This window comes from Mchenga conophoros, linkage group LG17 (genome assembly GCF_057382185.1).
Source record: "Mchenga conophoros isolate Kocher_MC1m ecotype Shallow Benthic linkage group LG17, M_conophoros_male_GT1.1, whole genome shotgun sequence".
In the NCBI taxonomy this organism is placed as follows: Eukaryota; Metazoa; Chordata; class Actinopteri; order Cichliformes; family Cichlidae; genus Mchenga; species Mchenga conophoros.
In genome coordinates, this window is record NC_140542.1 from 39,606,346 (window position 1) to 39,623,179 (window position 16,834).

Consider the following 16,834-nt stretch of genomic DNA (forward strand, 5'->3'; position numbering starts at 1 on the left):
GATAAGGTTTAGAGCTGCTCGAGGACTCGAGGTTTGCTAAAGTGTCACGCTTTGATGTCAGGATCTGCTGCTGCTGCCGTCACTCAGTGTACGAGCTGTGGATTTAAACGGGAGGGTCGAGTCTTACCAGGCCGTTACAGTTGCTCAGGGCCACTTTGCTGGAATGCGGTTGGTCTTGGAGGTGTCCCACATAGTGGCAATGAGGAGAGTAAGGGTGACTCCAGGCTAAACGACCCCTCTTCCAGTACTCCACCTGGAACTGCCGTGACAGCAGGCTTCCCTGTAGCGTCAGGTTGAGCAGGAAGTTGTTCCGGGATGTCGACAGCTGGTAGAAGAGCTAATAGACAGAAAGATGCACAAGAAATTAATAAATATATGTATTTTTAATTTTAAAAAAGTTACATAAAAAAGCATAATACAGAGTCAGGAAGCCTGTCTTCAGTGCTGCGCCTTCTTCTTTGGTGGTGTTCAGTCATTTTTGAGTCCAGCATCTCGCCACTGGGTCCTACACGTACTGGGATGGCGATCTCATACTGGCCTAGACTGGATAGGAAAGCAGCTAGAAGGGGAGAAATAAAGACAGTGTAAAATCAACACCAGAGTTTAACTAGATAAAGACAAAATTCAGCTTCTTCCAAGTGACTCTAATAAAAAATACAAACCTGGAGGATTTGCGAGCTGCTTATTTTAAATCACACAATGGGCTTTTTTATTGAGTGACTAACCCAGTTGGAAAAGAGGAACTTGCAGACTTTTTGGCCTCCGCTCCAAGTACCCCTCCTTCACAAGGCCATAAGGATGTTCCCATGGTTACCTTGAAACTGTATACTTCCTGTCTGTGCAAGAGGCCGGCAATGATTTATTGTCCAAACTCGCTCAGCTCCAAACAGCCGGCGTCAGCTTACTAACGGGGAAGGGTCACTAGCAAAAGGAGCCCAGCTTAAACCTTTGGTCTCGCTTGGTGGAGAAGCGGCCCCTTCCCACACAGAGTAAATACCCAGAGATCAGAGCTCCCTGGTACAGACTTAAAGGAAAAATCTCTCTGAAGGCAGCAGATAGCTGTGCCTGGAATAAACAGCGCAATTACAGCACAAACACTGCGTTCACACAGACTTTGTGAGGCTGCAGTGTATTTGTGACATGGGAACGTTAGTGCAAAACACAACCGGCGTTCGAGCCTTTCGAACTGTGGGAACCAAAACACAAATGCAGTTTCTGCATTTCAGATTTCACGGTTAATCTTCCAGCCCCGTGTCGGCAAAAAACACCCTTTCAACACAAAGGACGCAGCCCTCGTGTTTAGTCTAAATTAGATTGAGACTAAACATGTTTCAGGTATCTATTCGTCTGTCATCTCCTCCCTGTCCAACAGCGTGTTCCCACTTTTCCTCATTATCGCACCTCCACACCAAGCTGCACACCTGCACCCCATTACCACATCGCTTTTTGCCGTATTCCTCTGCAAGATTATCTAATGTGTTGCAGCCACAGCGTCATACTAACTTGTTTCGTCTGTCTATTAATGTTCTGCCATAAAATCCAGCTCCCTAGTAAACTCTGATTTTTAGCTTACATAGTGTTTGGGTCTCGTCTTGTTTCATTGGGCTGCTAAACGGTCCAAAAACACCCTGTGAGTAGTAATTCATTTATATATCAGTACTTCTCTCACACCAACCAGTCGCAGCAGATGGCCCCGCCCCTCCCTGAGCCTGGTTCTGTCGGAGGTTTCTTCCTGTTAAAAGGGAGTTTTTCCTCCCCACTGTCACCAAAGTGCTGCTCATAGGGGGTCACAAGATTTTGGGGTTTTCTCCGTTTTATTGTAGGGTCAACCTCACAATATAGAAGCACTTTGTTGTTGTGATTTGGCGCTGTAGAAATAAAACTGAATTAAATTGAATACTGCTACTGAAACCAATCAGACAGTGCATTAAATATAGACAGTCAAGTGATATATTTTTTATACTGTAGTCAACATTAACATTGCATTAAGAGTGCATGTACCAGCTTTATAAAAACTTATTCTGGGTCAAAGTCTGTTTTTCCTTAACAGATCTGATCATTTACATATGCCTGTGTAGGTTCTCACTCATTCGGGTCATGGTAGTCTTAGGAGCTTGGAAACAAAGCGACTGGACTTCTTTAAGTAACTTATAGAAGCTTAAAGCTGAAAGAAACTTAAAGAAGTCCAGTTGCTTTGTTTCCAAGCTCCTTAGACCTTCATTTAGATAAACAACTGCCTGGATGTATTTCAACATAGACACTGTGCCAAAAGCTTACTATTTGGAGACACACTTCAACACTACCTCCCACTTCATTGGGTACACCTGTTCAACAGCTTATAAATGCAACACAGTGTAAGTGCATTGCAACCGAGCACCAGAACGGGGAAGAAGGCTGATTGTAAGGCAGTAGTAACTCGAATATCCACTCACTAATCTCAGTCCAGCACCTTTGGGTATGTGTAGAACCAAAGAGTCACATCGTGGACATGCAGGCAACAAATCTGCGCCAACTGTGCGATGCCGTCATGTCGACACGGACCAAAATCTGTGAGAAATGTTTGCAGCAACTGGTTGGGTCTGTGCCATGTTTTAAAGCAGCTTTGAAGGTGAAACGGCGTCCGACCCAGTAGGAATATACCCACTGAAGTGGCTGGGAAATGTCGGTGGAAAAACAGAACTTAAACCTAAAAGCATACTGCAATCCACACAGATGCATACCTAATATCTGCTTTATAGCTGAAGCATTGGAAATGAAAATGAGATGAAACCCTGAATTCTCAGAGTGAGCATCAGCGGCAACATCCGTTACTTCTTATTTACTCACCAAAATAGCTCTTATTCTCATTATTACTTTTAGCCATGACTCTCCTACAGTGGGCAATCGAGGCACCCCACTGGCATTTTTCCCCCCCAAACTTCCTGAAAAGCATTAGATTTCCCACAACAAATCCATCCTGTTCTTGTAAAGCACAGCATGTAAGCCGGCAGGTGGTATTTCCCCTACGTTTGAAGCACAGGAAAAACTCCTGGACAGAAAATGTAAGTACTAATAAAGCAGATAGAATTTGTGTCTATAGAAGAAATTAACGAGACCTCACACAGAATTAAGTGTAATGAAAACCAGAAGACACATGAACCTACAGTCTAAAGCTACAGCTTGGGCGAACTCAACAAATCCTCATTCCCACACCCACAGGGACACGAAACACAGGCAGCTTCAAAGGATTGTTGTGAAAACAGTTACAGGAGACATTTATGGATGCTATGAACTCAGAACAGCCAGCGAGAAGTAAGAGTGCAAAAATAGTTATCAACCCTTTAGTGAGCCATTAGAGGTGCAGTCTTAGATTTGCTGTATTAAAGCTTCTAAAAATAGCACTATACAAAAGTCTTGAGTCATGCCTCATTTCTTTATATTTTGCTTTCTTATTATTTCTTTGTGGTCTTTAAAAATTTTCAGAGGAATGTTTTTGTGTGTCTTAATGCACGTATCACTGACCTGTGACTCACTCAAGCATAAAAACAGCATCTAACTCAAGAAATGGACCCGTGGTGTGTTCAAACACAACAGATGACCTTTAAATTGTATTTTAGGAACTTTGTTTCTAGCAATTCGGTGGAAAAACACGTGATTTATTTCCCTTTCTTTTGCTGAACTTATGAGAAAAATAACACAGGCATAAAATCGTATTTTTGCACCGATGAGGTGATTCCCAACGACCTATTAGGTGAAAATTTGGCATGTCTCGGCCAGTGTTGGTCAAGTTACTTGAAAAAAGTAATTAGTAACTAATTACTGCCCCCAAAAAGTAATCCCATTACTTTACTGATTACTTATTTTCAAAAGTAATTAATTACTTAGTTACATAGTTACTTTTAAAGACACAATTTACAACCTGAATAGGTAATAAAGCGATAGATCTTTCAGCCCAATTCTACTTTTTCTGCATAATCCATCATCCAAAATGTAATCAAATGGAAAAGTCTCTTTTTAAAAATTAGTTTTAATCGTTTAACTTTATGCATCAAGCAAACATTTAATTATATGCAACATTCTCTGACTGGAAGAAATTTTTTTAATATTTAAACCTATTTTCTGCACATTCCAGCACATAAAATAAAATATTTTTTGTGTTTACACTCAGTCTTTCAAATAGATGCAAGTAAAACACAGCAGAAAATAAATAAAGTCAAAGACTCAGCGGTCCTGTTGCTCTATTTTCACCTGTAAAGCAGGAGTGGGGTAGGCGGAGGTTTACCCTGGTGCAGGTGTGCCACGGTCAGTGGAAGAATCCGCGAGTTTCTCTGTGAGTTTCCCATTACGTGGCAGCTACTCGGTGCTTGTTGGAAGTTTAGGGTTTTTTTCGCTGTAAAAAGAAGTTTTCTTCCCACGCACAGCGGACACTAATGTTTTTGTCACTTTTTATGGAATCAAACTCAAAGTAAGGTCAGTACTTCCACGCTTTAAACGCTGCACGCTCATACTCTCTCTGCACTCGATATATGATCCATTGTTGATCTGCACACAGCTGTTGTCACTGTAATCTAATTACCGTTTTTGCAATAGTAATCCCTTACTTTACTCGTTACTTGAAAAAAGTAATCAGATTACGCGTTACTGCCCATCTCTGGTCTCGGCATGATGTGCAGCACGTCCTTGAGGAAACTGCACAAGTGGAGAATAAAAGAAGAACTAGCAAACCTCGGAAAAAAAAGATCTACAAAAAGTATCAGAAAGTCAGCAAAACGCTGAAACGACCTGAGCGAAGCATCTGGCCCTTCACGTGATCCATCTGCTGTTCACTTAAAACTTCATCTGAAATGTCTGTGAAGGTCCTCAGTTATCCAGGTCATCGTAGTCTAAGGACCTTGAAAAGAAAAGCATCTGAGCGTCTGAGCTCACCCGAAACCTTGGCTGATTGTGACCCACACCCATTTTCACACCTGGGCTCGTGTGATTGGGTAGAGGATCAATAGGGGGTTCACTGTCCCACTTGGGGGGAACACTCACACAGGGCTTAAGGCTACGTCCACACCAGCCCAGATAGACTTGAAAACGTGTCCACACCAGCGTTTTCAGTCGTTTTCACAGAGTTGTGCGTCCACATTGAAACGGCCCAAAACGCTTACGTTCTAGTCCTGCGCAAAAGCAAGTGAGAATTAAAGAATTTAAAGAAAAGCTATCAGGAGTACAAACTGATATTAATCTTTTTTAGGGCTGTCAAAATTGAGAGCAAACAAAACAACTGCTGTATAATTGGTTACATGACTGCATCACATGACTAAAATGCGTCATCGTCTGCGTTTTCGAGTGACCATACTGGGACGGGACAGCTTCTTTTTGAAATGTATGTGTTTTTGAGAGCGTTTTCAAAACGCTGCATTTTTCCTTGAGGAAAACGCCGTCTCAGTGTGGACGTGAGGCCAAAACGGAGAGAAAACGAAAACGCATTAGTGTGGACGTAGCCTCAGTCTTCTTGGATGAGAAGTAAAACGTCTTCAAGCAACTTAAAGAAGTCCAGACACTTTTCTTTCCAAGCTCCTTACTCTTCATCTGAAAAGGTTTCACTGGAAGGATCGCTGTCGAGAAGACGTTCTTAAGGAAGGGGGACAATTCAATTCAATTCAATTCAATTTTATTTATATAGCGCCAAATCACAACAAAAGTCGCCTCAAGGCGCTTCATAGATACAGAGAAAAACCCAACAATCATATGACCCCCTATGAGCAAGCACTTTGGCGACAGTGGGAAGGAAAAACTCCCTTTTAACAGGAAGAAACCTCCGGCAGAACCAGGCTCAGGGAGGGGCGGGGCCATCTGCTGCGACCGGTTGGGGTGAGAAAAGGAAGACAGGATAAAAGACATGCTGTGGAAGAGAGACAGAGGTTAATAACAGATATGATTCAATGCAGAGAGGTCTATTAACACATAGTGAGTGAGAAAGGTGACTGGAAAGGAAAAACTCAATGCATCATGGGAATCCCCCGGCAGCCTACGTCTAATGCAGCATAACTAAGGGAGGATTCAGGGTCACCTGGTCCAGCCCTAACTATATGCTTTAGCAAAAAGGAAAGTTTGAAGCCTAATCTTGAAAGTAGAGATAGTGTCTGTCTCCTGAATCCAAACTGGAAGCTGGTTCCACAGAAGAGGGGCCTGAAAACTGAAGGCTCTGCCTCCCATTCTACTTTTAAATACTCTAGGAACAACAAGTAGGCCTGCAGAGCGAGAGCGAAGTGCTCTAATAGGGTGATATGGTACTACAAGGTCATTAAGATAAGATGGGGCCTGATTATTTAAGACCTTGTATGTGAGGAGCAGGATTTTGAATTCTGGATTTAACAGGAAGCCAAAACAGGAGAAATCTGCTCTCTCTTTCTAGTCCCTGTCAGGACTCTTGCTGCAGCATTTTGGATTAGCTGAAGGCTTTTCAGGGAGTTTTTAGGACTTCCTGATAATAATGAATTACAGTCGTCCAGCCTGGAAGTAATAAATGCATGAACTAGTTTTTCAGCGTCACTCTGAGACAGGATATTTCTAACTTTAGAGATGTTGCGCAAATGGAAGAACGCAGTCTTACATATTTGTTTAATATGTGCTTTGAAGGACATGTCCTGGTCAAAAATGACTCCAAGGTTCCTCACAGTGTTACTGGAGGCCAAGGTAATGCCATCCAGAGTAAGAATCTGGTTAGATACCATATTTCTAAGATTTTCAGGGCCGAGTACAATAACCTCAGTTTGATCTGAATTAAGAAGCAGAAAGTTAGCGGCCATCCAGGTCTTTATGTCTTTAAGACATTCCTGCAGTTTAACTCATTGGTGTGTGTTATCTGGCTTCATGGACAGATAGAGCTGGGTGTCATCGGCATAGCAGTGAAAATGTATGCTATGTCTTCTAATGATGCTGCCTAAGGGAAGCATGTATAATGTAAACAGAATTGGTCCTAGCACTGAACCCTGTGGAACTCCATAATTAACCTCAGTGTGTGAAGAGGACTCTCCATTTACATGCACAAACTGGAGTCTATTAGATAGATATGACAAGCTGAAAGTGCTCAGGTGCCACATTACACAAGAACTGGACTGAAAATCAGCAGCCACGGGTCTGATGCTTCGAGTGGTTGTTAATATGCACGGACGAGGTCAAAACACGGTGGAGGCTCAGTCACGGCTCAAGCCAGACGTCAGCATTTACTGAGCACAGAACAAAAGGCAGCCAGAGAAGAGCTTTGAATGTCCTCCTAGAAATATTCCTGAAGACTCCACAAAGAAACTTTTCCCAAGGTGGTCGTCCCAAATACTGACTGACAGTAAAGTACAAACTCTGTTTTTGCTTTCATGCTGTATTTCCATGTATGTTTGCACGTTTTAATGCATCGCCATGCCTGTATTTCACATTTTCCTAGCAAAATATAAAGAAATGAGGGATGGTTTGAGATTTTTGCAGAAGCAGCTTGTTAATCACTTGCTGATAAGATTACCAGATGATAAGACGGGGACACGTATGTCTTTGCATCACAAAGACATACAGCTTAGGAAACAGTTTATTATGTTGGACTGCAGTAAAGCACAGGCGGCTCTATTTGGCAGCATGAAGCTGCTGTTTTACATTACGCCTAATGTAAGCTACAGAAAGAGTTTCTCACTGTAATAAAAAAATGTTTTAAATCTGACAAATGCTGACTTCCTCAGGCCGGTACACTATTTTATGCCTAATAACTGACATCTTCAGGATTTCAAATGACGAAAGGAAGAAAAAAAATTGAAAAAATATGACCAAAAATAATTTGCATAAAGTCAAGATTTCAGATGAGTTAAGCACAAGTTTGAAATAACTAGACAAAGACAGCATATAACTGGCAAAAAACCCAAAACAACAACTATAGATTCATGCACAAGAATTCCAGGTTCATACAGAAACCACAGCTGCAGTGTGGTGTGTGCAGGTAATGAAATAACTGCACCCAGAATGCACTTCTGCTTCATAGGAAGGAAAGAAAACGCAGCATACGACAACACATTATTCCTGATTTTCTAGTCAACCATGCGGTTTAAGCTATAGCGACCTAGTGCGAAGGAACTCAACGTCTGATTCAGGATCAGAAAAATCGAACAGGAGACGTCGAAACAAAGAGGAAACAGTCGGTGGAAACACGCGTGCTATATTTAATAGGAGAGAACACCCTGACTGGGTGCCATACAGAAATGTCTTTGCTGATAAATACACCCTCAGTTCTGTTATCGCCAAATGAAAATAGTGAAAGGAAGCACTCTGATGGAAAAGTGCCCCACCCTCCACGCCAGCTACACCACGACTGTTTTGCAGACCAAACCCTGCTGCCTCTTTGAAGCAAAGAGATTTTTACATGCGGTGATTCTTCAGTATGAAATATATGAGTTATGAAGAAGCTCTGATGGGCCGTATCGGTGCCTCTCTTCTCCTGTGTGCAGTCTGGGAGCACAAATACAGACACTTCTAACTTTGAGGCAACAATTTGGGAAGCAGGAACAACGTGACCTCAAATCTGTCCGACACATTTTAAATGAAGTTGAGTATCAGCTGTGAGCCAGGTCTTACCAACCATCAGATGAGGGGGGTGTGTGTGTGTGTGTGTGTATATATATATATATATATATATAGCAGCTGGATAGCGTAGTGGTTAGACTACACGCCTTTGGAACAGAGGATCGCAAGTTCGATTCCTGCCTGGGGCGTCTGTATCCAGTAAGGGTCCTAAGGCTAGACCCCCTATGCTAAGCAAGCCTACCGCAGACATGAGCGAGACAGATAAATATGAAGGCATGCCGGCTCGGACGTCGCCCGGATCAACAAGGTCCGCGTCAGGTGTTGAGGAACCAGGGCACCCTGACGAAAAGTGGGCTACTGGAACAAGAAGGCATCGGTGGGCAAGAGACGAAAACAGGGTGTTGTTGGAATGCTACTATGCAAGTAACCCCGGCGGAAGGGGCTACATGAATAGGATGAGGGACCTATGGATTCTTCGATACCCAACATCCACAATGACGGCGAAACAACTAGTAGCTCAGTGTTCCAACATTCGAAAGAAGGGACTGCTCTCACAGCTAGAGATTGACGAGGTACAACACAAATGCTATATCATCACCCCCACCCGAGATTGGGTACATAGCCCCAAGTGCGATAGGAGAAGGATCGTTGAGTGCGAGAGGAACTGACCTGAAAAATAGGATCATGGCCAAGCTTGAAACCTGGATCCCGCGTAGCCGGTTACCAAGATTACGTGAAGTTCCCTCAGAAGGTCTGCTAGATGATGTTAATGCAGCACTACGGGCAATACCTACAACCACGATTACCGACACTAACAAGCTGATCTACAATACAATACGAGATGCTTGGCTACAAGTTGAACAGCGACAAGGGGCAGTACCCTCCATGGAGAAGGAGGCTAGAGGGCAAGGTCAAAGTAGCACGGAGGGAGGTTAGCCAACTAACGGAGTTGCAGAAAGGTGCGACGAATAAGGTGCCTAAGAAATACAGCAAGCTGTCCATACCTGAGGCCTTGGAAACTGCCAAGCAAAGACTCACAGCCTTGGCCAGCCGCTTGAGGAGGTACACCAGAGAGATAGAAGGCAGGAGAATAAACCAGCTGTTCTCCACAGAACCAGCAAAGGTGTACTCTCAGTGGCAAGGGAACAATAAGAGAACAGCACCACCAAGGCTGGAGACGGAGCAATACTGGAAGAGCATATGGGAGAAGGATGCAACCCATAACGGCAATGCTCAGTGGCTAGAGGATCTGAGGGCAGACCACAGCGACCTCCCTGAACAGGGTCCAGTAACCATCACAGTGGCAGATATCCAAGAAAGGGTCTCCAGTATGAAGAGTTGGACAGCACCAGGGCCTGACATGGTTCACGCCTACTGGCTGAAGAAGCTGACTGCACTCCACGAGCGTCTGGCAGCACAAATGAACCAGCTGCTAGTTAACGAAAGACACCCGGAATGGCTAACTGAAGGCCGGACGGTCCTGATCCCCAAGGACCCCAAGAAGGGACCGGTCCCCTCCAACTACCGACCAATAACCTGCCTCAGTACTACATGGAAGCTCCTGTCAGGCATCATATCGGCTAAGATGAACAGGCACATGGGTCAATACATGAGCGGGACACAGAAAGGAATTGGCAAGAATACCAGAGGCGCAAAACACCAGCTACTGGTAGACAGAACAATCAGCCGAGACTGCAAGACCAGACTGACCAACCTGTGCACTGCCTGGATTGATTACAAGAAGGCCTATGACTCAATGCCCCACAGCTGGATACTGGAATGCCTAGAATTGTACAAGATCAATGGGACCCTAAGAGCCTTCATCAGGAACTCAATGGGGATGTGGCGTACAACACTAGAGGCCAACTCCAAGCCCATAGCACAAGTCACCATCAAGTGCGGGATCTACCAAGGAGATGCTCTGTCCCCACTGCTGTTCTGCATAGGCCTGAACCCCCTCAGTGAGATCATTAACAAGACTGGCTACGGATACCGACTACAGAACGGAGCAGTTGTCAGCCACCTCCTGTACATGGATGACATCAAGCTGTATGCCAAGAGTGAACGAGACATCGATTCACTGATCCACACTACCAGGCTATACAGCAATGACATTGGAATGTCGTTCGGACTGGAGAAGTGTAGTCGGATGGTAACAAAGAGAGGGAAGGTAGTCAGAACTGAGGGGATTGAACTACCAGAAGGCAACATTGCAGACATAGAGGACAGTTACAAGTACTTGGGGATCCCACAGGCGAATGGGAACCATGAAGAGGCCGCTAGAAAAGCTGCAACCACCAAGTACCTGCAGAGGGTCAGGCAAGTCCTGAGGAGTCAGCTGAATGGTAAGAACAAGATCCGGGCCATCAACACGTACGCCCTGCCCGTGATCAGGTACCCTGCTGGGGTAATAGGCTGGCCAAAGGAGGAGATAGAAGCCACTGACATAAAGGCACTCCACATGCAGGAAGGACAGGCCCCTGCACGGTATGTACCACCGGCAGATAGAGGAGGTGGCTGATATCCAGAAATCCTACCAGTGGCTGGACAAAGCTGGACTGAAAGACAGCACAGAGGCACTAATCATGGCAGCACAAGAACAAGCTCTGAGCACAAGATCCATAGAGGCTGGGGTCTATCACACCAGGCAAGACCCCAGGTGCAGGCTGTGTAAAGATGCCCCAGAGACAATCCAGCACATAACAGCAGGGTGCAAGATGCTAGCAGGCAAGGCATACATGGAACGCCATAACCAAGTGGCCGGCATAGTGTACAGGAACATCTGTGCCGAGTATAACCTGGAAGTCCCGAGGTCAAAATGGGAGATGCCCCCAAGGGTGGTGGAGAATGACCGAGCTAAGATCCTGTGGGACTTCCAGATACAGACGGACAAAATGGTGGTGGCTAACCAACCGGACATAGTGGTGGTAGACAAACAGAAGAAGATGGCCGTAGTGATCGATGTAGCGGTTCCGAATGACAGCAATATCAGGAAGAAGGAACACGAGAAGCTGGAGAAATACCAAGGGCTCAGAAAAGAGCTGGAGAGGATGTGGAGGGTGAAGGTAACGGTGGTCCCCGTGGTAATCGGAGCACTAGGTGCGGTGACTCCCAAGCTAGGCGAGTGGCTCCAGCAGATCCCAGGAACAACATCGGAAATCTCTGTCCAGAAGAGCGCAGTCCTGGGAACAGCTAAGATACTGCGCAGGACCCTCAAGCTCCCAGGCCTCTGGTAGAGGACCCAAGCTTGAAGGATAAACCGCCCGCAGGGGCGTGCTGGGTGTTATATATATATATATATATATATATATATATATATATATGTATATGTATATATATATATATATATATATATATATATATATGTATATATATATATACACACACACACACACACACACACACACGTGTGTGTGTGTAGCAGAAAATCGAAACTATGAGCTAAGAAGGCCCGGGGCAGAAGAAGGTAGATAATCCTGTATGGTTTTACTGTGGCAGGCAGCTCCTTTCACATCACACAAAGACATTCAATCCTTGTTAATAAAAAAAAATAGTAATTAAGTTCAGGTTTAAAGAACTGACTTCCTGTGACTGTGGAAAACTAACTCTCTGAGGGAAAATGGCACGCCAGGGTTTATGGGGTGGGCTATTTAAGGGAAGCAGTGTGGCAAACTATCAGAGACCGAGGGATATGAGGGGGTCAAAGGTTACGTTTAGGAAATACACAATCATATCCTTGTTCTGGGTGATGAAACACGCACACTTAGGGATTTTTATTCTTTGCCTTTAGAAGGACTTCTAGTAGACGGGCTCGTGTCAGAGCACAGCAGGATTTGAGTTCTGGGTTAAAGCTCAGTCGGTCCCGACCTGCAGGCCTGGACTCGGAGCGACAGCCAGTTCGTACCATCCAACTTTATCCCGTGTGCACATACTGAATTATACACAAATACAATAACGCAAAAATATAGTTTCAGGCATCTAATGACATATTCAAATCGTGTTTAACAGTGTTGGGTAAGTTACTTTAAAGTAGTAACTTAGTTACATTACTAGTTACTTCTCTCAAAAGTAACTCAGTTACTTCAAGTTACTCGTTACTTTCAAAGTAACTAGTTACTAGGGAAAGTAACTTTGGTTTTACTCAGAATTCTCTTGTTAATGTGTTGCTTCCATAACTTTGCCAGTCTTCTACCTTGCTTACTTGCCACGGTGCACTGTGCCACCTACCAATAGAAAGGAAAAGATAACGTGCATATTTCCACGAGAGAAATCCCACGCCTGGACCGTCATTGACTGCTGCCATGATTCTAGCCTACGTCACAGCGTCATGTGCGCCTTTTACATGCAACACAAAAACTGCAGTCGTGGTGCTTTCGATTGTACTCAGAACTCAGAAATTCTGCCTTCTGAATAGGAAGATGTAGGTAACACCAGACTGCAGATGAGCTGCATACAGGGCTGGACTGGGACAAATAAATCGTCCCGGGCATTTTGACTGACCGGCACGCCATTATAGGAAAACTCATAAAGCCTTTGAATGATAATAAACACTGTTGTGACAGTGATGTACACTGTTCTGATGGTATATATGCATCAATCTATCAATCGTTTGTTGTAAGATTCAGATAATTATTTAATAAAAGCTAGACATTTTAAATGAGAATAAGAAAGAAAAGTATTTCTTTGTGCCCCCCTTTCCCTGTTAATGCCCTACCTGGCCCCCTGGCAACACTTTGCTAGACCCGCCCCTGCACAGTTACCAGCTGTCAGCTACCTAAAAAAGGATCCTGGTGTTATTTGTCTCTCAGAAACAGTTCATAACTTCAACTCATTCATGTCATCTAAAAGGTAAACCTGTTTCTCCATCACCTGTTCAGTAAGGACATCTCCTGGTTTCATCTTCATGTTTCCCTCTCACCACATATCCAAACCATATCATGACCAGCAGCTTTACAGCTGTGGCTCCAGCAAACATCAGCTGATACTAGATATTAATATTAAATAAATTCTAACAACAGCTGATCGAGCTTAAACGTGCTGCTGTTGTTTAGCGCGACATCCGCTGGTTTCTTCTTTCGGAGCAAAGTGAGCGATAAACAAACAAGAGAGCCGATCAGCTGATCATTGATCAGTTTCATGATTGAAGTAGAAACGGGAGAGAGAGGGTGAGAGGATGAGAGAAGAGGCAGCTGTGCAGCATAAACACAGAATAACTCCAGCTTTGTGTCTTTTTCATTGTAGCTGAATTACGGGACAAACTGTTCCTTTTCACTTCAATAAGAAACGCGTAATATTTCTCTGAATACCAGACGGGACGGTTGGCAACTCTAATAACTTATGAACAAAATAAAGTTCAACATCATTAACATCATAGCACCACCCAGCTGTATAGAAACTCCGTCATGCTAGCTAGTAGCAGTACGGAAAAAGTCAGAATAACGAAAATAAACTCCACCTAAACTTGGTTTATATCTGACCCAGAGAGACTGCAGGTCATAACTTCTTACCTGAAGTTCAGTTCACACTTGGACCGGCGGCCGCCTCGGGTCTCTTTTCCTTCTGCGTCCCCTTTCCTTCATCCACCTGCTGGCCTCCACCACTTGCTAATGTTACTGAATCTGTGGAAGCTCCGCGATGCCACCACACGAAGTAACGAGTAACGACCCTATCTAAATCCCAGTAACGACTAACGCGTTCCTGGTTTTGGCATAATAACTAGTTACCGTGCTCGTTACCACAATAATAACGTAGTTACTGTAACGCGTTACTTAATAACGCGTTAGTCCCAACACTGGTGTTTAAGTTATTTTATTCTAAACTTGGGTAGCAGCGAGAGTTTCCCCTTTTTTCTTCTGTTTAACTGAAATGAAAAACAGATCCCAGCGTGGGCACCTCGACCGTAAAACACATTAAAGTGGCACAAAAGCCTGGATCACAGAAAATAAACCAGTGATGCTTTCCCACTATTAAAAAATAGGATTGCCTGTTTAATTCAAACCCAGATCTCAGACACTGATTCGGGGGAAAAGGATCATTTTATGAACAAACCCTTTCTCAGCTCAGTCAAAGAATTTCATGATAATGTTTTGATATTTAAATAATACATATACCTTGTTGTACAAACACTGTATATAAAGGATGGACATAGACAGTGATGTCACCAGTTGGTTTGTGAAGTCTCATTATGAAGGTGGATACTTTTTAACCCTAAATGAGATGATCATTTAGAAATTCAACATCACTTTGTAATAGCGAATCTTTGAACTAACAATTGAAACAATAAAAGCACTTTTTTATTTTTTTTATTTTACTGAGCCCAAACATTTGGGATTCAAGGTCCTTTACGACATCATAGGAACCCTTTCGGTAACCAGAGGAGTCGCCCCCTGCTGGCCTATAGAGAGAATGCAGGTTTCATGGCTTTACTTTTTAGAAACAAGACCAGAGGCGAGGCCACATCCATCTTTTATATACAGGCTATGGGTTGTCTCACCTTGTGACTGAGCAAACTCATCTTTGTGACCTCCTGCGACCTGGGTGGCAACCATGACGACAATGAAAGTGCAGACCAGACCAGTCCTCCATAGCATCTCCATGGTTACTACAGTAGTTGCTATAGTAACAAAATTCAGTGCAGTGGTCCCCGTGCCTCTGTTCCAACATGTCTCCTGCCCTCTCGGATGCCCCGTTGCCTAGCAGAGGGACAGCTCAGCGCTCTGCTGGGCCATGGCTGCAAAAGATCGGAGAGCCAGCAGCGTCTTCGGCGTTTTGTCAGCAAGAGGTGATGGACCTTGAAGAAGTCCTCACAGAAGTGGAAAACACCTAGACGGGTTTCTCAAGGGGCTCAGCGGCAGTGGTGGCTTCACACCCCTCTCCGTTTGCCTGCAGAAGAGAAGCTGTTTAGTGACTGCAGGAGGAAGGCCAGGAAAGGGTTTGAAAGGGTGGGGAAAGACAAACTTAGGCTCAAAGACGAAGGAGGAACAAGGGAGACACAGTAAAACACAGACAGAGGGAGAGCATGAGATCCCAATGACCCATGCAGTTCCCAGTCTAACAAGGCAAATCTACCCAGTTCATATTCAAGGACTGCCCAGTCCTCCATTGTTCCTTGTGATAATCAATCTTGGCTTTAGTAAGGGTAAGTACCCAGTCTTTCACTCTGGTGACCAGCGATAACAATAGGTCCCAACCTGGGGCCTCTGAGGACCCACACTTTAAGCTGACTGTCCACCGGAAAGAGTTCAAACACAAAGGAGGCCATTGATCTCGTAGAAAGCTGTGCTCGGTGCCCAAACGGGGCTAGGAGTGGGTATTATGTCAGAGGGTCTGAGGGTAAAATGAGCCAATTTGAGAGACGCAGCAGGTTGCCATCACCGCTACCCTGCCTGACTCTGCAACCTGCATGGCTGAGCGACCCACTGGCTGGTATCCAGCTTACTAACTGGCCAACTAACTAGCAGACCGATGGTGTGAGTGCCTATACATCAACCAGTGTTGATATTTGGAGCACAACACGGACAGATAATATCGCCTTTTTCTGAATCCGAGGCCCCTAGTTTAAGAAAATAAATGAATAAATAATAAAAATACAGGAGCAACAATAAGACTTCAAAAACAAACATTCAAATTTGATGATTTCTTGCTTCCCTCACCACCAGCCCGTTGTGGCAGACAGCCGCCCCACAGTAGGATAAGCAGCCCACATTTCTTTAGGTTGTAGACTTCAGCTTCAGCCAAAGCTGACAAAAGACCTAATGCTGGTGTTTCATGTGGCCTGTGCACAGCAGTGGTACTTAACAAGGCTTAAACCTTTAATTACAGCAAATGAAAGAAGGCACAACAGGAAATAAAGGACATGATTTGCACAGTAGTGAACAAAGCCAGTTCTGAGTCAGCAGATGACAGCTAGTGTTTTACCCTGACAGATGTGACTCTATGAACAGAAAGCTTTTAAGACCGTATGCAGGTAAAAGTTCAGCATCACAAATTTCTTTCTTGTGTCGTTCTTTTCCACACCACTAATTTAGCCGTCGAGTGCTATAAATAATCCTCAGGCTCTTTTTTTATTATTTTTGTGTCCTTTGAGACAAACATGCAGCAAGATTATAATAACAATGGAAAAACGACTTCCTCATCCACACAGTACCCATTACAAAAACAAGAGCGGAGCCAGGAATCGGCAGTCACAGTTTCATGGGTGCCCTTCTCTCTCTTTTGACTTGAGTTTCCTGGCTACATATTGCAGTGTCAGCTAAAAACCCAGCCCTATCCTCCAGTAAAGTCTGCCCACCCAGCTTTACTCTTG

The 16,834-nt window shown here is 44.2% G+C and overlaps 1 protein-coding gene across 3 annotated transcripts in view; it reads right to left on the minus strand.

The window, feature by feature from the left end:
* adamts10 (ADAM metallopeptidase with thrombospondin type 1 motif, 10) overlaps positions 1-16,834 on the minus strand; it is a 60,766-nt gene that overhangs the window by 40,564 nt on the left and 3,368 nt on the right. For all 3 annotated transcript variants that reach the window (XM_085253120.1, XM_085253119.1, XM_085253118.1), the window contains exons 2-4: positions 15,023-15,411; positions 420-559; positions 128-337 (exon numbers count right to left, since the gene is read on the minus strand). In XM_085253120.1, coding sequence (XP_085109246.1) covers positions 128-337; positions 420-559; positions 15,023-15,125 — 453 coding nt within the window. In that variant the 5' untranslated portion in view covers positions 15,126-15,411. The remainder of the gene's footprint in view (positions 1-127; positions 338-419; positions 560-15,022; positions 15,412-16,834) is intronic.